We start from the raw sequence: 23137 nt of genomic DNA, 5'->3' as shown, positions 1-23137 counted from the left end.
CAGCTCTGAAGAGCGTGCATGTACACATCAGGAGAGATAGTGAGATTTAACACACGCCGTGTGCAAGCTGAGCTCAGGCGAGGCTGCTCTGTTCTTTCAGGGGATACTAAGTGCCCATGCCTGTGCCGTGGGTGAAGTTCATTTGGCTGCGGGGTGGTGACTAAAAGCTGCCACAAGCCGGGCGTGGCGGCGCACGCTTGTAATCCCAGCATTCGGGAGGCTGAGACCTGGAAGATCGCGGTTCACAGACAGCCTCGGCTACTCTCTGAGGCCCTCTGCAACTCAGTGAGACCCAGTTTCAAAATAAAGAATAAAAAATAGGGCAGGGGGTGTAGCTCGAAGGTCAAATGCCCCTGGGTTCCATCTCCAGACCCCCCCCCAAAAAAAAAAAAAGCTGCCACAAGCTAGGCCCAGGCAGCTCAGCATGGAGCTCTGGGCAGAGACCAGGACGGCCACACTCGGCCAACAGAGGCACGGCCTGGAGGGGCAGCTGGGCTAGTCCTGGTAAATCGGGATTCAGAACTTGGAGTTCGAGAGTCTTACCTCGACCGCTTCCTGCAAAACTGCTTTACTGTGATAATTTTCACATTATAAACATTCTCGGAATCCTAGACAAGAAACTTTAGATACACATCATAAATAAATAAAAGCCACCTCCGTCTCCACCTCCCCTTGTTCAAAGGGTCCTGTTTAGGAAAACTCAATGTCTGGCATTATAGAAAATGCACCGAACAGGTAAGGCGGTGTGTAAGCGCATACCCTTGCAAACGTCTTTCCCCTTAGCTTGCTCTGCCAAATAACCTTGAAACACTTTAGAAATATCAACGCAGGTCTCAGAACAGGAAACCAGAACAATGTGCTTTGTGGAGCTAGCTTCTGATTTAGCACTTTTTTAAAACTAATGATCCTAGAAGAGAGGGATTCTGAAAACCTAGAATATATTCTCACTGAATTATCATATTGTATCCCTCCCTAAGAACCAGCTCAGTTCTGGATCTTTCCTTATGAGTTGTCCCAATGAGCCGTGTGTGTGTAAATGTCACGTGAAGGATACTCCAGACAGTCACTGCAACCAGCTAATTAGCCTGCAGCGTGGAAGGCCAGAGTTAGGACTTGGCGCACACTCCAGAGGGGACGAAGAACCCAGGAGGCTTCCGAGCCCGGAGACCCCAGAACCCCACACCCTGAAACCTGATGGGAAAAGTGCTGGGCCCAGGGACCTGATCATTCAACACAGTCCTCCAGGGCCTCAGACAAAGGTGGTCTCTGAAAGACAGGTGGGAAAAGAAATTGACTGGGACGGAAAACCTTGTAAGGCAAATTTCAGGGCCGAGTCGAGTAATTTTTTTTAACCTCTCTCTTCAAGAGAATTTTTTAAAAGATCAATTTCTCTCTACCTCTTCACATAAATAAGCAATCACATGTGCGCATAAAATTTAGCTATGTCAAAGTGATCTTTAGAAGGGGCATCTCAAATTTGTTTTGAAGCCAACTATGACTTATCATTATAATTATCATTAAAGAAGCTCATAAAATACACATGGAAACCAAGCCTTTTTCTAATAGCACTACAAAAAGGACTATAATTTTTAAGTCTTTAGAAATATTCTGGCAATTTTGTTTGTATCTTTTTCGGGGCTTCTGAATACTTATGTAGTATATTCGTGATGGCTGTATTGTACACTAATCTTAAATATATAATAGTATGCTGACCACATCAATCCTATGTAGAGAACATAAATTGATTTGCACAGGTCAACACTGTTATTTAAGCAGTTACTGCCCATCTAAGGAAAGATAGGATCTCTTAATGCAGATCTGGGCACAGGAAAAAGGAAGAAACAAAAAATAAGTAAGTAAAAGTAGCTTCTGAGAATGTACCAAGAAGCAGGAGGAGTCCAGAATTACAAAACATGTTTAAAGCTAAGTGGCCCAAGGGGACCAGAGTGCCTCCGCAGGTCCCATTAAGATGCAGTCCTGGAGACGTTAAGATCCGCTCAGCGCCAAGGTCAAGGAGGCATTTGCATCGTAAAATGTGGAGCCAAAAATAGAGGCAGAAAGGATACGAGGGATAGCGAAGAGCTGGGCGAACACGTGGAAGGAGGAGCCCCAGGCCATCTGCCACGGAGCCACGTAGGCCAGGACGAACTGGAGCTTGTGCAGCAGGTCCCTGAGCTGGAGGCAGAAGAACACAGAGCCATCAGGGGTGGCAGCCGGCACTGCGGCGAGGCCGCTCCAGGACAGCAGAAAGGGGCCAGGAGGCTACAGTCCTCTTCTTACCTTACCTTTGTTTGCCCCGTGGGCAATGCAGTTATTTAATAACAGATACATAATATATAATAATATATGTAATTTATCATTACTTAATAACATATACATATGTAACATATAATACATATATTGTACATTGTATTTTATCATATTATAGTATTTATGCATGCATACATACACATACATATATATACACACACGTAGATATGTACTGGGGATTGAACCTAGGGGCATTCTATCTCTGAGATCTACCCCCAGTCCTTTTTATTTTTGTTTTGAAATAGTGTCTCTCTGGGTTGCTGGCAGTCTTGCTATGTTGCTGAGGCTGTCCTTAAATCTGCAATCCTCTTGCCTCACTCAGCCTCCCGAGTACTGGGATTGCAGGCATGCACCACCATACCCGGATATTTAATGACACTTTAAAGCAACCAGAGGTTAATAAGAAGAAACACTGGCTGCTGAATATAAACCGCATTGTGATTTCAGCCTCTGGACCTGGTACAGCTCTTGGCCTTTCTTAGAGGGACTATCACAGGTTGGTCTGCTCTTCTTCCTATGGGATCTTTTAGGTGGAGATTCATGCAAAAATCTACGGTCCTTAACATGATTAAGGTGTATGTATATTAACTTTGTTCCATCTGTTCAGCTGCTCTAGCTGGAGAAAGTAGCTCTGTATCATTTGCCTCAGACAACACTCTCCTGACCATGGAGATCTGACCACACAACTCAGAGGAAGAATGACTTGTTTGCTCATGGTTTTCTTGGAGATTTTGGATTTAATCTTTGTGAGGCTAGGACCTGTGGATCTCAGGGCATGGCAGCAGGCAGCCTCAGAGAGAGAGGGAGGGGAGAGAGATAAAGAGAGAGAGACTTCACTCTCATATCATGGAGACAAGAAGAAGAAGGAGAAGAGAGAGAGAGAGAGACAGACAGACAGACAGACAGACTTCACTCTCACATCATAAAGACCAGAAGAAGAGAGAGAGAGGGAGAGAGGAAGGGAGAGAGAGAGAGAGAGAGAGAGAGAGAGAGAGAGAGAGTCTTCACTCTCACATCATAAAGACCAGAAGAAGAGAGAGAGGGTGACAGAAGACTGAAACACACAAGCAGTCCCTAAGGCCACGCCCCAGGGAGCCGCCTTTCAGCCACACCCCACCAGCCTAGGCTGCCACCCTCATGACTGAACTCTATCAACCCTGAGTATTAATAGATGAGCTCTTCAGGGAACTTCTCTATCTGACCGTAACATCGTAACATCGTTGAATCACAAGTTGCAGACTACTTTAGAAAGCCAGGATTGGGGAGGGATGCTGCTGATTGGCTACACAAGCCAGCACAGAGAAAGAGCGTGTGCTGGGGAGCGGAGGAGGGGGAGGAGCACTTATGTGGTAAAGGACGAGCGTGCTCGGGGTTTGGACTGGAGACTCAGACTAAGCACATGTGAGAGGAAGGATGGTTAGTGAGGGACTGCCTCGCGTGGACATCTGCTTGGTGGCAAGAGATCGATGACCCCAGATGTAAAGCTCCTGCCACGTCCAGGTGCAGTCTGTCAACATCCTACCTGGACATTTCCCAAATACCCATGAACGTTCCGTGTCCACAACACAAGCTTCACTGACCCAGGAGTCTGTTCTTAGACTGGCTAGCGTTCAAGACAGTAAGATAAGTTCTTCACCGAGGCCAGAGATGTGAAGGGTGGGAAATACAAATAAACAGAACTTTAAATTAGACTTGAGAACTATTGGATAAAACATTCGAAGGCCACAATGACAAGAGGACATGAATGTGGAAACAGGGCCATTGAGGAAAGGTTCAAAGAACCAGGACAAGTCAGCCTATCAGAGAAAAGCCAGCACTGAGTTTGGAACCAGGGAGGAAGTAGCTGATTTGTGTCACGAAAATGTGCTGGGGTAGAAGCAGGTGGGTCCTGTTCAAATGTTTCCCTTGCTTTCCTTAACTCAATTTCTTGTGATTCCCACAAACATCTTGGTTATGGATTAAAACTTGAAAATAGAATTAAGCATTTTGGACAGGCCATTCAAGGTGGACCAAGGAAGAAGGGTCTCCCAGAGCAAACATAAAATCCTTAAGAAGTCAAGAGGTCTAGTATCATGCAGGACCCCTGGTATACCAGTTGGCTTTTTCATCGCTGTGCTCAAAATACCTGACGGGAACAAGTTGGAAGAGGAAACATTTATTTTGGCTTATGGTTTCAGAGGTTCAGTCCAGAGTTGGCTGGCTCCAAGGCAAGACCATCATGACTTCTAGGAGAGATGTTACAGCTCTGATTCAACTATTCCACCTCTGAACATGTCTGCATTGCCAGCACACAAGATTTTCTGGGGATGTTCCAGACTCAAACCACAAACCCGGTGTTTATGTGAGCCCACCAGGTATGGGTATGCTCATCACAAACCTAGCAACGAGGGAAAGAAAACGGGAATGCAGGAAGGATGGAAAGAGGGATTAAGAAAAGGAAAGGAAAATGGAGGAGAAGAGACGGTGATGCGACTGGGCTCTCTGTACGGGAAGAGGACTTCTGAGGAGGGGAAGCGGGCACGCGTGCTTGTGTCTTGCTAGTGCCGTCCACCTTCTCCACCCTTGTTCACTTTCATCAACTCGGGAGCACTGACCTCCTCTGGCATTCAAGCTCATCTGCGAGGCCGCGTCAGCATTATCCTGGGGTGCGCTGAAGTTTCCCGGACCTGCTCAGGATGGAGCTCCATGGCCCTGAGCCTGTGGAGTCTGACATCCGGAGAACAGCACTTTATTGCACCCTTCGACCCAGCTCCTGTCTCTGAGGTTCACACAAAGCAGCCTCCCACCTCCCCTGTACAGTCACGGGTGTCAGAACGGACTGAGGACCACAAGCTCTAAGCCAGACTCCACCTAGCCTCCCTTCTGGGAAAAGATGGGATTTTCCTCAAATGCTGAGAGCATTTCCTCTCACCCCTCCATTTACCCAACTGGAGGAGGAGTGTATGATTACATGGGGGAGACATTCACACATATGACTTCTGGGTACACAGAGCAAGGTCCTGAGGAGTCACAGAGCTCCCTTGCGCTTTTGTGCTCAACAAGCCCCCTTCAGACAGAATGCCTCTGGAGCCGAAAGCCTCTGCCCGCCAGCCCGTTGTGGAGAATTCCTGGTGTTGTTATTAAGAACCAGACTTGAGACTCAGGCCTAGGTGAAAGTTGCAAGCGCAAGCAAGAGCGCCTTCAGGGATGCGTGGCCCCAAATGCCCTGCGAATGTGCTTTGGGTACAGAGTGGCTGCCGAGTGTTCAGAGCCCCAGAGCATCCTGGGAAGACGTGAAGCTGCCTCCTGAAAGCGCCGCTAAGTAGGTCAATCGCAGCCCTGCAATCAGCCAGGCCGCCCTGGGGAGCCTCATCTGCAAGTTCAAGGCTTTAACAAGTCCAACGCTGCTGCGTTATGATTAAATAAATCCATTACAATTATTTTTTGCTTAGACAGCAACTCTTATTTACGCATAAGCAAAACCAGTAATCAGGTATCTGAGGATTCCAAACACCAGCACCCTCACGCTCTAATTGCAGCCAAGCCCCCAGGTATCTTCCTTCTGTCCCTATGTCTCTCTGTGCCTTGCTGGTCTTGTGAATATTGTGGAGAATAAAATCCAGGCTCAGGGAAAGATTTTCAACATGAGGCTTAGAAAACAGACTCAGCAGCCGGCTGTGGTAGTGTACACCTGGAATTCTAGTACTTAGAAGACCGAGACAGGAAGATCACAGGTTCTGGACTAGCCTCAGCAACTTAGCAAGATTCTTGCATCTCCAATAGATAGTTTGAGGTCAATGTTTTTTCGTGACCTTTCTTTCTTTCTTTCTTTCTTTCTTTCTTTCTTTCTTTCTTTCTTTCTTTCTTTCTCTTCTTCTTCTTCTTCTTCTTCTTCTTCTTCTTCTTCTTCTTCTTCTTCTTCTTCTTCTTCTTCTTTTTTTTTGGTGGTACTGGGGTTCCTGGAAGCCCTTCTACCTCCGGGCTACACTCCCAGACCTATTTTATATATATATTTTTAATTTGCAAACAGGGTCTCTTAAGCCAGTGAGGCTGGCTCCGAAGCAGCATGATCCTCCTGTCTCTGCCTCCCGAGCGCGGGGATTACGAGGGTGTGCCACCACGCCCGGCTCATGATATTTATTTCATCCCTAATGTTCTACACTCCCCCACCCCAGACCTTAACTCCCAGCTCTATTAAACTGCATAACCAGCTTCAGAAGTTACGGCAATATGACTATAAGGGCAACACAAGTTATTTGTGTTTTTCTACTGAAAACACTAGGACATAGGAAAGTCACAAGAGAACAATTTTGGCTGTTTTCTTAAAGAAAGACGCCAAAAATATTGTCATTTCAAATGACCTATTTTGGAAATATCTTTTCAATTGGGCATAGACATGCTATTATATACCTGCTATAAATAGTAAAGCCAAACTGTGTGAATCCACAAATGATTTTAAAAGAAAGGTCACCAAGTAAAGGTGACCCCAAGACATTCCGCCGCTGGTGGAATTTTGTAGTGTCACATATGTCCTCTTTATTCTTGAAATTCCCACTCTCCCACCCCCAGAGAAAGAGCTTGCCTGTGCTAAGCTTGCTGGACTTGGGCTCTGTCTTAGGAAGCTGTGTATGTGCTGTTCCATTTAATTAAAGTGCAGCCCCCACCAACCCAAAGGTGACCTTTCCTCCGAGTCCCACGAGCCTGACTCAAGTTCCAGATTAGTCCTATCACTTACCAATTACAGCACTTCATTGTCAAATTCAGCTAGTTTCCTTCTCAGAAAGATGTCCATTTTGGTTACCTTCATACCAAATTGTGATTACCAATATTTGAACCTGAAGCACACAGGGCTGAAAGGAGTTATAAAAACTGGATGCTGAGCAAAAGGTATTTTGAGTCCAAAACTGAACAACAGCTGAAGCTCTTGTTTACCTGGAGAGGAGGTAGAGAAGTTAGGAAGAAATGTGGAGGTTCAGGGGGAACAAACTTAGTGAGGCTCTCAGCAACTTGGCAAGATCCTATTTATAATAAAATACAACACAATAAAAATAGGGCTGGGTTGTAGCTCAGAGGTATAATGTCCCTGGGCTCAATACCCAGCATAAAAAAAAGAAAAGAAAAAAGAGAAGACTGATTAGGCAGGTCTTGGATAGAGCCCAAGAATATGCTTTTCTAACAACTTTCCGGTGATGGTGCTGCTACTGCTGTTCTAGGGACACACTGCCAGCTATTACACTAAGGGTTACAAATACAATATTTGATTTCCCAAAGCACTGGAGGAAAAAGAATTAAAAAAGAGTCTATTTCATTCAGTAGAAGGAAAGATGGGTAAAGGAAAAATTTTATAAATAAAAGCCCCTTCCCCCCAAAAAATGATCATGGAAAAAAAATTCAAACATATCAATAATCACAGTAAATATAAATGGATTAAATTTTCCCACCAAAACACAGAGATTCTCAGAAATATTAAAAGAAAGATCATGCTAGATGCTCTTAACAGAAATACCAAAATTACCTAAAAGGTGTTAGGTAAAAGAATACGAAAATAAGGTATCAGGTAAACTCTAGCCAGAGTAAAGCTGGATTAGCTATACTAGTATTATACAAGAGATGATTTTTCTCAAGAAAGGATAAATAACAGTACATAATCATAGAGGGGAAAATCACCAGAAGATAAAATAATGAAATGAGCTGGGCATGGAGGCGCACGCTTGTAATAACCGCGCTTGGGAGGTGGAGACAGGAGGATGGCGCAGGTTCGAAGCCAGCCGCACTGGCTTAAGAGACCCTGTTTCCAAATAAAAGTATTAAAAAAAATAAGTCTGGGAGTGTAGCCCGGAGGTAGAAGGGCTTCCAGGAACCCCAGTACCACCACCACTAATAATAATAATAATAATAATAATAATAATAATAATAATAATTGAAATGTATGTATTTAACCATGTAGTCTCAAGATGGCTGAAATAAAATTAGATAGTATTATAAAATTACTCTTACCTTACCCCCAGTACCACAAAAAAAGATGAACAAATCCACAAAAACAGGGAGTGTTTTAAGATACCTATCTCAGAAAATGAGAGTCCAATTGGACAATAATTAGCCTATAAAATATTTGACAAACAGAAATAACGAACCTCATCTAAGAAATACGTATATTACAAAATTATAACCAACCAAAAAAGAGAATATAATTTTCAAGCATCTGTTCATTTTCAAGAATTGATGCCTTGCTAAAGTGCCAAAGCCTTCATCAATGCTGAAATTTGCTATTAAACACACTGTTTTGCAACCAAATTAGAAATTAAGAGAAATTAGAAATTAAAAGTTGCCAAATAACTACCCCCCACAACCACAAACCTTTGCACTCGGATGTAGTGAAAACAAAAAACATAACAATGGGTTAGCCAAACAAGATAATAAACATTTGAAAATATTTTTAAATACATGCCAATGGGAAACACTAGTACCAACTGGAACTGAGCTAATGCCATCCAACGAGGAAACAGTTCAGCCCTAAGAGGTGTATTTCAGGAAGATTTCACAATCCAGATTTTTAAAAAAAGCATTTTCAAAGTCCAAAGGAGAAGATAATATGAAAGGGGGAAAAACAGATGTTATTATCCATAAATACAAAACCCTTCATACAACATTTACAGTATGAATCCATCAGTGTGTAGAGATCCATTATTTCTTTTTTTGGTGGTACTGGGGTTCCTGGAAGCCCTTCGACCTCCGGGCTACACTCCCAGACCTATTTTTTACATTTTTATTTGGAAACAGGGTCTCCTAAGCCAGCACGCGCGGCTGGCTTCGAACCTGCGCGATCCTCCTGTCTCTGCCTCCCAAGCGCAGGGATTACAAGCGTGCGCCACCACGCCCGGGCGAGATCCATTATTTCTTATCATTTCCATTATTATCAGTGTGTAGAGATCCATCATGATATAGGTAGTTACAGAGCAAAGACCGCAGGATAACAGAAAGCCCTTCCATCCTGGGCACTGGAGAACACACCCACAAACCGCCTGCTTCAATGGCCAGGTGCTGCTTTCGAAAATCTAAAAGGAGTTGTGACCTCCCCAGATGCATATCTGTAAGGGGAAAGGCTTCTAGACGGAATAAAATCGCCACATGGAAGACACAATTGCTGTTTCCCACTCACAGAAAATGGACCGTTCCAACCCTTTTCTGCAGCATTACCTCTCCCTAGCCTGGCCACTTAACTCAAAACCTTTGACTTAGAGACAGGCATGGTGGCGCATGCTTGTCATCTCAATACTTGGGAGGCGGAGACAGGAGGATCGCCTCAGCTACTTAGTGAGGCTCTCAGCAGCTTAGTGAGACCCTGTTTTCAAATAAAATATAAAATAGGTCTGGGAGTATAGCCCAGAGGTAGAAAGCCCCTGGGTTTCATCTACAGTACCACAAAACAAAAACCAAAACCAAGCAAACAAAAAGTTTGTCTCACTTCGCCAAAGGAACGTTTTCCTGTTCCCCTCTTATCCTTCCTGTCTGAAACCTTCCTTTTGGGAAAGAAAAGCGGAGGAAATCACTGCCCGCTGACAATGATCCAATTTAGGTCATTTCATAATAGTTTAATAGTCCTTAAAAAGTCAATGCAATTCAAAAAAAATTGGGAAAGCATGAGAGAAAAACCATATGTTCTTTAATTTGGTGCAGGACAGATATGAAAGCAAAGCCAACACCCGCTCACAAAATTCCCTTGCGACTCAGGAACACAAGAGTTCTCAAATTCCTTTAAGAGGTCTTCTTATAAGAAGTATCAAGAATTCTTAAACTCTTTGGAGATATCAGTGCCAATTGCAGCAAATGCCATATTTAACAGTAAAATACCAGGGTCATTCAGACAAGAGTTATCAGGAAGGATGAATCCAATTGACTTAAATTAAGAAAGGGAAAAGAAAATCAGGAAGGAAGGAAGCTGGGGTCACGGCTCACCGCCTGGGACGCACAATCCAGGAACTAAGAGCGTCAGGGCTAAAGCAGCACGGGGGGCTCCGCTGCAAATGAGAAGGCAAGGCAGCTCCGTGATCCTGGGCCTTCAGTGAACTGACCTTTACAGCCGGACCAACTCAGAGAGAAAGAGAGAAAACACAATGGACGGAAAGGACCTGAGAAACTCACATTTCCTAATTGCCAGTTAGCTCAGCCACAAATGCAAATGGAGCCACGCACCCTTGCACGCCCGCCGAGGGGTTATCATCCCCAAGAGACAGGGTGCACAAAACCCACCGGTCCCATCCAGACCCCTGAGGCCAAGGAGTTCCGCGGCTCCTGGCCTGGGTGGGGCTCTGCCCGGGAAGGCAGTGGAGGAGCTAGCTTAGGTGCACAGGGCGGCGGGTATTGAAGGTAGGGGCAAGGGTGGGTTTGGACAAGCAGGGAACAGGGGACTGTGGCGGTGACTGCACAGGGGGAGAGACTGGGCTTTGAGCACTATTACTGTTAGATATAAAATGTCCCCCAAAGAGGTTATCTTTTAATGTTTGGAGCTGATGTGATTGAGTCATGAGGGTTGGAATCCCAGCAGTGGATACATCTATTGTAACAAATTTACCTGGGTGGTGACCTAGACCAGGAGGGTGTACTGGAGGTGGGTCCCTGGGGATGCAGCCTTGGGGTTATATAATGGTTCCTCCTCCCCCTCCCCTCCCTCTCTTCCTTTCAGTCTCCATGATGTGAGGACCGTAGTCCTGTGCTGTCCCTTTGTCTGCCTCCTGTCGCCATGCCCTGAGATCTGAGGCCCCCAGACTCACATGGACCAAACCCGAAACTGTAAGAAAATAAATCTTCCTGCCTGTAAGCTGCATGGTCAGCTCTTTAGATCATGGCTGTAGGAATGTTGGCTGGAACATGCTCCCTGCCTGATTTACCTTGGAGGAAGTCATAGCAATGACTGCTTAATTTGTCTTACTAAAATAAGGATTTTCCTTTTAAAATCCCCTGAATCAACTTGCAGACTGTCATTGCAAAACGTATCGAGTCCCACCACCCAGGGCACGTTGGAGGCCAAGGGTTACTTTCCAGGGCCTCTGCATATTCCCTCATCCTACCAGCTGAGCAGAGTGCTTAGCAAGGGGTGTGTGCCTCTTTGAAGAAGTGTTCATATCAGTTTTAGTTTCATGAAGATGATCTTGTAGTTCAATTCGGTTTCATATAAGCCAGTGCGAGCAGTTTTTGTCTCAGGCAAGTGAAATGCTTCTGTGATGACAGCAAGTCCCTGGCGGTGCTGCTGGGGACTCAGGAATGAACAGGTAGATATTTGGGGGCAAAGAAAAAAGGGGCACAGCTTTCAGAAGTAACTTCAACACCTCAACTCAAGTAGGATTTTAAAACAGAAATGGAAGCTGAACGTCATAGAAAACGCCCTATGGGCGCGTTCATGGAAGGAACCCCAAGAATCATCAAGATATTAAAAAAAGGCCCTGCCCTCCATCAAAAGACTAGCAACAGAAGCTCACGGTCAGGTTTTGAGCTATTAAAAAATTAGAAAAATAGATTTATAGGTATCATCTGTTACTATTTCTTGCTTAATTTATTTTTCCACTAAACAGCCACCCGTCTTCCAAATTTAGTTGAGCATAAAGTCCCCCACTGCACTGGTCTTTTTTCTCTCTCTCTGCTCTCATTCTCTCCTCTGTCGTTATTTCTTTCTCATCCCAACTTTCCAAGCTGTCAGCATGGGATCCAGACTCATTTCCTATAAAGTTGCAGACAATTTGAGTTTGATGAGACCAGATGCTGTTTCGCTGAAGATGAGACACTGGAGGGCGTGGAGGGCGCGCGAGGCAGTGTGGATTGATGTTATTACGGGGTTGGTCTGTGCAGCAGAGAGCAAGCTGGGAGACGACCTTGCTGGGAATTCCAGAATTATGAAACAGATCAATAAACCCGACAAGACCATTCTCCCATGCAGTGCAGGGGAGAGGGCCAAAAATAAGCTGAAGGTGAAAGGTGGAGGCATCCGGCAAAGTTCTTCTACCAAAGAGAGAATGTGGAAATGCTATGACCACCACCTTGTCTCAGGATAGTAAGAAATTAGTCCACAGGCTGATCCCTGTGAAGGAGGCGGGTGCAGACTTTATCTTCTAGAGACTTAGAAGAAGCCCGCCCAGGTAAAAGGCATTGGAGAAATGTTTCTGTGCCTCTTGGTCCTCCTGGCTGTGATGCCCAAGGGCTCAATTCATGTGTTAAAATGCAAAGCCTAGTATGGTGGCGCACACCTGCAATCCCAGTTTTTGGGAGGCTGAGACAGGAGAGATGCAGGTTCATAGCCAGCCTCAGCAACTTAGAGACTCTGTTTCAAAATAAAAAAATAAAATAGGGACAGGGGTGTAGCTCAGAGGTAGAATGCCTCTGGGTTCAACCTTCAGTACCCAAAATAAATAAATAAATGAATAAATAAATGCATACATACATACATACATAAATACCAAAAAATACTCAATGCTTGCATGTTAAATGTAGAAAAGGTGTTACTAAGTGGACATTATATATGGTGATGGCCCTCCTGTTACATGTATGTAGTAGTATGTGCGCTCCTGGTAAAGGCAGCAGGCTGAATCTTTCATCTGCGACGAGAATATAATTTCTAAATCTGGCCACCTGAGTAGGCATCAACAACCCTAAAATGGTTGTGACTGTGGGGTTTTCAGTAACAAAAGACTTCCCCAAGCACCAATACTTACATGAACTGACCTCTGGTCATTGAGTAACCTTGGCTCTTTGCAAACAGATATTGGCAGCTCGTGATTTCAAGGGCACTGCAGTGGGCAGAGAATTCAAAAGAGAAAGAACACGGGGTCCTTGAATGTCGACATCAACGGCGCCAGCGCCTCTGTGCTGTCTTGTTCTCCCATGACCTGTCAGTGGCTAGATCCAGGGGCCACTTCTCAGTCTCCGGCCTCCACCCCTGTGAATCGCTGACCTCGTGGGCCACCCTTTCTGGAACCCAGCCCCTTTCGTGCTTTCCATCACAATGTACGCATCTTGTCCCATGGGTTTCCATCTCTACTGTTACGTCTTCCTCTTTTCAGTCCCTCAAACGTCCTTATTGGAAACAAGTAAGTCCCTTGAGAGTGTCTCCTACTGAGATCCTTCATGACCTTCCATTGACCCAGAAGGTTCAATCCTAGGAACCCATGCTTCCGAAGAACGTGTGCCGGCAGCTAACCGTGACATCCCCTCTAGTCAAATTCAGTGGCCATCTGCCACTTCCAACTGGCCACCTTAACAATTCAGGCCCTGGAGTGTGGTTAGGTCCTAAGGGGTGGGGGGACAGCAACCCGCACCAGCCAGAGGATCTGCATGCTTTGGTCACTATAGCTGACTCCGGAGTGAGCACGGGACCTAGGAGTCAACAGAATTCTCCCAAGACATTGGCTGAAACCGTAGAATAGATCCCCCTAGACCTCACAGATGCAAGGTGGCAATGTTGGAGTGGTGACAGGAAGGGGTCCCTGGGGGGTGGCCTTGGGGATGATAAAAGGCCTCTCCTCCCCCTGTTCCCTCTCCATCTCTGTATCCAGCTTCTGTGTCGCAAGAGCAGAGCCCGGCGTTCTTCCTCTGCTTCCCGTCACCCCGCACTGAGCTCTGCAGGCCCAGCCTCACGTGGACTGAACCCTGAAATCTCCAGAACTGTGAGCAAATACATCTCCCTTAAGTTGTTTGGTCAGGTCTTTTGGAGTATAGCAGAATGTTGGCCGAGACACCCTCTCTTCTGGGATTATTAGCTGTAGGGATGCTACAGATCTAGCCCTTGTGGTCGTGCGGTGACCACAGTTACCCGCATGTGGGAAGAGCCAGTCTAGAAATTATGCCATCAGTTGTGAAAGGACCAGGGATAAAAGCAGAATTTCAACGCCATCTTTTGAGCCACTGGGTGTTCAATCAGTACATGAGCTGTTAAATTCCCTTTTTTCATTAAGCCAGTTTCATTTGGGTTTCTGTGGTTTGTGACCACAGAGGTCTCAATTACCACAGAAAAGCTTGAAAACAAATTAAATGCCTATTATTAGGGAAATGACTAATCAAGTTGTGGTGCATGCCCAGAATACTGTGCAGGTCACAAGAAGACGACACTATCTGTACAGCCATAAAAAAAAAAGTTCTCTAAGATAAAGTCTAATGCAAATTAATAGAAGTAAGGGACAGGTGAAGAACGCACCTCAATATTCTATATCTGTTTGTGTTTACGCGCATGTATGTACATGTGGGTGAACACACACGGGGACTGGAAGGATTTATTCCAAAGAGCTTGCAATGCCTAGCAACAGGAAGAGGGGGCGTTAAGGAACGGGGCTGTGCATAAACACTTTCTCTGTATTTTTCCATTTTTCAAAAAATTGTATTACATTAAGCATACATTTTATGTAATGCTCGCGTGGATTTAAAAATGAGAGAGAAAATCTTGTTCACCAGGTTTCTATTGTTGGGGCTCATTGCTTCTCATCCCACACAATTCCATCATCTAAAAGCGACATCCTTTCCCCCGAAGCACCTTTCTCTTTTTAATTTCTGGGTCTGGCTGGTGTTACCACCTCTCACCTCGCTGCTCCAGCCCACAGTGCCTTCGGATGTGGCCCGCCATCTTCGACATGGCCACCCAGTGTACCCAGCACCCACTCTCCCTCCCTCTCCAGCTCGGCCGGACGTGCTGCCTGCCCTCCGCACACTGTCGCCGCAGCCAAGCCCCCACCACACGTGGCACGGCTCAGGATCTCAACTCCTTCCTTGGCTCCAGGGCTCCAGGCTTCGCATCCTCCACTCCCCTCCACAAAGAGATGCGTTTGCATGCCACCGGGGTCCTGCTTGCCCTCTGCTTCCAAATGTTCAGGATGTAAGAATGAAGTCCAAACTCTGCTGCGAACACGCTGGGTCCCACACTGCCTCGGCATCTCGCCTCTCACGGCCCCACCACGCCCTGCCCAGTGTTTACACACTGCCCAGACAGCTCGCAGCCCCCCAGCAGTCCAGACTCTGTCCATTTCTGTGCCTTCCACACGCAGCTTCCTCCACGCCCTTGCTCAGTCTCCCTGCCTTCCTCACCTGGGCTGCTCCCTCTTCTTCAGAGCTCCTGGCCAGCATCCCGCTCACCTACTGTCCCGGGATGGGCCGGCGATGCGTGTCTGGAGGCTCCTATGGCCCCACCTGCCTCGTCACACTTGTGTCCTATCACCCTTCATCCGAGACTCGCCAGGAAGCATCACGGAACACACTCAGCCGGACTGTCCGGTGTGGATCCCGCCCTCCCACTTCATAGCCGAGACTCCAGTGGGTCACCTCATTTCTCTGCCTCACTTGTTTCCCTGTAAAAGGCGAAGCGCCCCCAACGCAGATGTGAAGACGAGGTGAGTGAGCCTGTGCTGCGTGTCCAGAGCGGCACCCGGCCAGGGTAAAGGCCCAAGCAGGGGCCTGCTGTCCTTCCCAATGCGAGTCACCTTTGGCCCCCAGGCAGTGCCTGGCACCTGCTGGATGCCCAGTAGGCCAACAATTGCCTTTCTGAATAAAGTATGCTGATTAGATATGCTTTTGTAAAAGTGTGCATCCTAAAAGCTGATCTACTTTAACCCAAGAGTGTCCACCTGCACTCAGAAAATAAAGGGAACTGCCACTCAGAGGCCGTTTCAAATAACTTCAATGCTGATTGCAGTCATCCAGGACAGGCCCCTCCTCATGGCTCCGGTGCGGTTATTCATACGGTATTAGCATGAAAACAGTCCCACTCATTACTTTTAATTTCCTAAATGTACTAAAGAGCTGTGGAATTCCGCGTGGAATCTGGTCTCAACGTGCTGACTGGGTTGGCTAGTGGCGAGGTTTACTTAAGCGCTGCCCCTACAGCCTATTAGCATCAAGTTACTAAGAGTTTCAGGACAGAATGGTTCCTAGGAATACTCGTAGGACCAGCGGGACATCATGAAGCTTCCTTTGCTATCTGTGCTTCTATTACAACTAAATATTCCTAGCAACCTAAGATCCTCACTCATGCATCCTGCTGGGACCCCGATGAACACACCAGGAATGTTAGTGCATTACACAAGTTCTTTTTTTTTTTTTTAAGTGACTGTTAAGCCAGGTGTGGCAGCGCACACTTGTAATTCCAGTATTTGGGAGGCTGAGACAGGAGGATCGCAGCTTCATGGCCAGCCTCTGCTATTTAGTGAGGCCCTCTGCAACTTAATAAGAACTTGTTTCAAAATAAAGAATAAAAAAAATAGGACTGGGGGTGTAGCTTGGAGGTAGAATGCCTCTGGGTTCAATCCCCGGTAAAACTCATCACACACACACACACACACACACACACACACACACACACGGTGATTGTTATAGTTACATATAAAATGGTCCCTTGAAGAGCTCATAAATTGGTGTTTGGGTTGATAATTGAGTCATGAGGGTTGTAATCCCAGAAGTGCAGATAAATCCATCAGGATAAATTTCCTGGGTGAGGTCCCAGGCAGGTAGAGTGTGGTTGAGGAGGAGGGTCCCTGGATGTGGCCGTGGGGGTTCGCGAAGGCTCCTCCTCCTCTTGTTCTCTCTTGCTTGGGCCTCCATGATGTGAGAGGCGCAGTCCTGGGTCTCCCTTTCTCGCTTCCTGCCTCCATGCCCTGAGATCCACGGTCCCCAGCCGCTTATGGACTGAACCCTGAGACCGTGAGCTGATAAACCTTCCTTCTTCCTTCCTCTAAGCTATATGGCCAAGTATTTAGATTGTAACTGTGAGAACAGTGGCCAGAATAGAGACTAATGGGGCAGGAAGGATGGAAAGAGAAAGCAGAAAGGGCTTGAGGGGAAGGGAGTGGGGAAAAGGGCGGGTGTGACTTCCAAAGGTGGCGTGCCCCGGGGTTTACAGTCTGAGAGCCACGTGTCTCAGGATGGGGGACACACAGGGACTGGTCCTTCCTGCTGCTCCCTCCCCCTCCCCCTGCCGTCCACTGTGACGTTTCCTGCTGCTGTCGGTGCACTGCGTGCACAAGAGCTCTGTTCAGATGGACTCTGCCCTGCAACCTGTTACCTCCCATTTTCCAGCAGACGAAGGAGCGGGGCAGTCCTCGCCTTTCAGACCTCAGAGGGGCCATGGAAGGGGCTACACAGGCGCCAGGCTGAAATTCGCGCAGAGCCAGCAGCCCGAGCGGGATGCGTTCCAACAGGTCTGACCTCTGAGCACAAGCGCCCAGCCCTGCACACCGCCCGCATCAGGAGCAGGCAGGGCTGGGGCCCCTCTGTGCGGAAGCTTCAGGCTAATGCTAGCTCTGTTTGTGGTGGACTGGGCATCACTGAGGGGCTGGGAGGTACCTGCCGGGGTCAGATGAGGGGACACGTCCCAGCAGGACTCATAACCACACAGGGCAAGCAGCACTGCAGCCGTCTGTAGACAGGCATGGGAGGTTTCTAGAGACCCCCAGGAAGTACACTGGATGGGGAGTGTCTTAAAGATGCTTTAGCCGAGGGGAACAGGGGGACACCGCCTGGAGCATCACTGGATGTGCAGACAGAACCGTCACACTGCAGCTCTGCAGGGCTCTGCGGTGAAATTGCGAACAGAGAAACGGAGACGACGGGCTCGACATTGTCCCGGCCACTGTCACAAACGCCGTCTGTTTCCTTAACCATGTTTTTGTTGTCAAGAAATAAGATCTTGTTTCTCATTCCAAAAAGCTCTGGAGATCGGGAGGGAGCAGGCTGCAGGAGGAGCCCAGGATGGGCAGCACCCAGAGTCCCGCTCTCTGGCTGCACAGAATGTCTCGCGTCTTTGAGAAATTCAGCCATTATCCCAGCCTAAAAGCAGATTATTCAAATTACATTTGCTAATGCTCCTTCAATTAGGGAAAATAAGAAAGCGGCTTGCCACGGTTCTCTGCAAGTATTAGTGTTTTAATTGGTGCTTCAGAAAGATGCCGGCAAAGCACAAACCATTAGGTTTCTGCAGCAATTAGGTTTTTATGGATTTAGTTCAGACTGGGTTCTGTGGGGCCGTCACCTTGGTCCTGTACAGAACATGGCTAAGTGTCCACAGGGACAGAAGAATGAGCTACACAGACTCTTTGGCTTTATCCTTCTACCTGAAACCCGCCCCGGGTCACGAGTTCCCAACAGTGGTGAGCTGGTCCTCAGCTGACCAGCAGGCAAGTGGCTGGGGAGGGCTGCCTGAGCCCCAGCCAGGGAAGCCACTATCCCCGGGCAGATGTGAGCCTCCTGGAGCTACCTAGTGCCTCTATTTAAGTGTCATGTTCGCCTGGAGCCACTGCTGCTGGGGGATGATTTGAACTTGACAGCTCCTGGGACAATTAGCCCAGCCCCATGGCAATCCTGGGACCCTCTCTTTTACTTCATACAGATGGTGCTGGTGTCGCTACCTCATGTTTGCAGAGTATGCCCTATGTCGGGCCTTCTCTAGCAGCTGCATGAGCGGATCCTCTCCACTTGTGGTGAGACTGGCACCCATTTCATGGCAAGCCGCGGCGTGGAAAGGGCTACACGGGCGCCATGCTGAAATTCGCGCAGAGCCAGCAGCCGGAGCGGAATGCGTTCCAGCAGGTCTGACCTCCGGGGACGAGCGCCCAGCCCTGTGCACCGTTAAGGCGCTGATCACAACTACATAGCTGCTTTACCTTTAAGTGCTGTCGTTTTGCACGAATTAGGAGACATAATGGGAATCTACAGGGCACGGAATCCTGACGTATTAGGAGACATAATGAGAATCTACAGGGCACGGAATCCTGACGTATTAGGAGACATAATGGGAATCTACAGGGCACGGAATCCTGCGATGTGAACAGTCTGCAAAGTGAGATGAACTCATCAGAGCGAAGAGAATTTCATAAGAACAGGAAGCCGGTGTCCGCGGCCAGGGCAGGCCACCGCCTGGGTCTGGAAGAAAGTGTGGGAATGGGGACAGGCCCCAGAAGCGCCATGAAGGATGACAGGAGAGGACACAAGGATGGGCTTGGTCCACTGAAGACTCAGTGCTTGGGTGGACCGATGGGAGAAGACGCTCGGCAAGGGAGGAGCTGACGATACCATGGCGCCTCTTTAGCATAATACGGGACTTTTTGATTTCTTTGATACCCAAAAGGAGCAAAGGGAACCGGCAGAAAGAAGAGATGTGAGGTAAAAGGAAGATAAAGAATAACAAGATGAATCCATAAAGATCCAGGGGAAAGGCTCTCAAAATGTCAAAGAATTGACCAAAAGGCGAGGCCTGGGCGAAGCCTAGCTCGGGCAGAGGCCGTGGCCGCGGCGCTACGCGGATTCTGTGTGCACACAGCACCACGGTGTCCGCATCCCAGGAGCTTCTCCAGAGCCTCCCCTTCTTGTTCAAACCTCAGCTTTCTTCCGGTGGCCAGACCAGGGGCACAGAGGAGCCCTCAAACACCGGAGAATTCCGTCTTTCCCATGTGAAATATGGAACACCAGCCGCACACATTTCCCCGGGTTTATCACTGGGATTACTCCCTGACACATTCCAATTCACAGGAGATGAAATCCTGACCTGAGACCAACTATGGGGTGTGAACACCCCAAGAGACCTGATGTCGGACCCCAGGCCTTAAGCTTTACCCTGCAAGGCAAAATAAAATCTCAAATAATTCTGGCCTCGATTCTTTAATTCAGAGCATGTTAAGAGCTAGGGAAGTTTCATCAAGAGAACGGTAACCAAGACAAAGATCATACAACTCCAGCCCTGCCGTCAGCCGATTTGTCTGAATTAGTGATTTTTAGCAAGTCACATGGCATACTTGTATTCCCTGGGAGAGTCCCCAAGATAGCAGCAGGAGAGTGGCATGCATATGGAACTCGAGTTCTGTAAAGTCCCTTCCACAAACTTGTCCTAAGGAAAACAATTTAAACTCTTAAATCATTGGATGAAAAATGCCCCTTTCCAACGTCAAAAGTGAAGGGAATGACCATTTAACTTGCCTTGCTAAAGAGAATGGACACCATGAAGAAGTCCAGCAGGAAGCTCTCAGAGATGTCCTTGTAGTCAAAGTGGAAGAAGATGACGGTGAAGCTCAAGTGAATAAACTGGTGGACCGGGTTGCAGAAGGACGTCCGCAGCAGCTTCATGCCGGCCATGATCATCAGGAAAATGTCCCAGCTGTCGGAAAGGAGAGGCCCAGTAAGTACCGAACACGGGGCTGCACCCCAGTGTCCCAGAATGTCCTGCCAGTGTCCTAGGCCCCCAGACCCTTCTCAGGGCTCTTAATAGCGCATCCCAGGATGAGAACATTTGGGAATTGCGTTCTGATGGGAAAACGATGGCTGACATCAGTTAATTGAAAACTTCAAAATGCTCTTGGAAGGGATTTTGAAAGTTTCCACTGTGCAGAAATGATACATGTCAGAGATGAGAGATGTATATGCTAGTTACCCCAATCAGAGCAATACACCTGCTATAGTTAGATGCACTGAAATATCACACTGTACCCCTCAAATAAGTCCCATTAACATCCATCAACTAAGAGTTAATACATAATTTTTAAAACTGCTTTCAAAGCTTTTTGTACCAGGTGCATAACTGTCATTTTTATCATGAAAAAGATCTCATGCTGGCAATTCCATGCGCCTCAATCTAATCTTTTATCTGCTATGGCAGTCTAGGATACAAAAGTACTTCCAACACAGCCAAGCCCACCCAGCAACGGAGTAGCTCAAGGGTCTACATATTTTAGTGTGAAGGGAGATTACGGTTTTCTGGGTTATTCAGGAAAAACCTAAATGAGGGTCAGATCTAGCTTTCTGCTTTCTATGGCCATGGTTCCGTGGGGAAATCACTTTCTGTTACTAATGATGACTGGTTATAATTGTGGGAGATCGTAAGGACTGATGCTCGGGGATTCTGTAACATTGCATAGCAACGGCCACCGCTGATGGTGCATGGGTCATTGTCTACTTATTGTCTTATAAAGGCTGAGGTAGCAATCAGCGAACAGTGACTTGGGAAAAATGTGGCACATCCATTTGGACCATGTTGGGACATAGAAATATCTAACAAGATGACACAATCTACCCACTCATGTGTAATCACCCTACTCCATCATCCGTCTGTCCATCCATCCATCCATTCATCCATCCATCAACATCTACTGGGTGGTTGATATTGCAAAATAAATAAGAAACTACCTGCTGCAAGGTTCACTGTCTGATTGGTACAGTGATTCTCAAGACAGAGAGGGAGAGGCTGTGCTTAAATAGTTCAAGAAAGATCTTGAGGAGACCCTGGTGCACAGCCTCCCTCTGTCCTGAGAACAGATGGTCTGTTGGGGAGTCTGAAATATTGAGGGTTTTTTTTTTCTTAATTCTTTGGATGCATGTCTTGGAAAGAGAAAGGAATTGTCAGTTTTGGATTGTTCAGGGAAAAAAAAGTTCAGATGGTATCATCTGGAAATTGAGAAAATGAATGAATTAATTTTTATTTATTTATTTTTGCAGTACTGGGGATGGAGCCCAGGGGTATTGTGCCTCCGAGCTACATCTCCAGCCCCAATTTTTAGTCTCTTTATTTTTGAAACAGGGTCTCAGTGAGTTGTGAAAGGCCTCGCTAAGTAACTGAGGCTGTCCGCAAACTGCGATCCTCCGGTCTCCACTTCTCGAATGCTGAGATTACAAGTGTGTGCCACTAGACTCGGTGACAGTTTACTGCTTTTTAATTGGTATATTCTAATTATATGTCGTGATAAAGTTCAAGGAGACAGAGGCATCCATACACAAAGCAAGATACTTCTTTTTGACTTCCGTGTCTAGAATAATTTACAGGAGCCGGGAGCAAGGTGACTCTGGACTGCATCTGAACTGTTTGTGTGGCTGGTCGGCTTCTACCTGCGGACCTCGCTCAGATCCCCAAGCTGGACGGGAAGGAGTCTTCATGCTTCACAGACTCCCCAGAGCAGCCCTGCCCCCGCCTCGCGTCCTGGCTTGTGCCGAGAGCCCGGGATCTGCCTTGTCCCTGGTGGTGGTTATCGCGTCAGCCGGGCCTGCGCCCACTGGGAGCCCCTGACCCTGGTAGGAGCCCAACTAGGCTGCACCAACTGCAGGGCTGCCTCCTGGATACAGCCGGGTCTCAGCTCTGTCACGGGTCCCATCATCTGCCTTTTTAATCCTGTGTCAGCTCCATCCTTAGCTCTGAAATCCAGGATTTTATGTGCTAAAGGACCTAGAATTCTTGCCCTAGTTTAAACAAAACAGCTCTGGACTGGAGAGTCCAATAAAGACCGAAGGTCATGAGATCATTTTATTCGGTCTGCTTTGTGTTACTGTGAATCCATTCAAAGTCCGACAGGGCATTAAAAATGCCGTTCATCTTAGCTCCGAGTTGGGCAAATATTAATTAACATGTTCTCATCACACCCTGGGATGGAGGAAGGGTTTGGATGAACACGCTGGGATTACGCATGGGGCAGGCCTGGGGACCTAGTGTTTAAGCAACGTGACTTAGGAACAAACGGGAACGAATCTTCCACCTGCTCCTGCTCTGGTAACGTCTCGGACCAGCCCCTCTCCCCTCTGGTCAGACAGATCTGCACGTTATCAAGCAAATCTCCATTTGCAAACCCAGAATTAATTTTAAGGCATGAAAACCAGGACTCTGTTGTACATCGTTAATGACTTGCAAAAAAAACCCAGGCATCTTGACAGTGTGAAGTCTCTCACGATCCAGATTTTAAATTATGAGGCTTCTGTTGATGAATACCGAGAGCTGTGACAGTGATTAACTTCCCCCTCCCCAAGCACAAAAATTATAGAGTATTTGCTAAGTGAAATGCCACGACACCGTTCATAAAGCCCTACGCATGACGGTTAAAAACTCCAGGAACCCCGGACTCACACTGCG

General features: G+C 47.2%; 1 protein-coding gene across 1 annotated transcript in view; it reads right to left on the bottom strand.

The window, feature by feature from the left end:
* The window catches only part of PCNX2 (pecanex 2), a gene marked incomplete at both ends in the record, with an annotated part of 156490 nt that overhangs the window by 45820 nt on the left and 87533 nt on the right, over positions 1–23137 (bottom strand). The window contains 2 exons of the mRNA XM_080717237.1: positions 2067–2175; positions 20227–20404. Of these exons, the coding sequence (XP_080573363.1) occupies positions 2067–2175; positions 20227–20404 (287 nt within the window). The remainder of the gene's footprint in view (positions 1–2066; positions 2176–20226; positions 20405–23137) is intronic.

This window comes from Muscardinus avellanarius (assembly GCF_963383645.1).
Source record: "Muscardinus avellanarius genome assembly, chromosome: 20".
NCBI classification, from domain to species: domain Eukaryota; kingdom Metazoa; phylum Chordata; class Mammalia; order Rodentia; family Gliridae; genus Muscardinus; species Muscardinus avellanarius.
The sequence above is the reverse complement of the archived record's forward strand: the minus strand, read 5'-3'. Positions and strand labels throughout refer to the sequence as shown.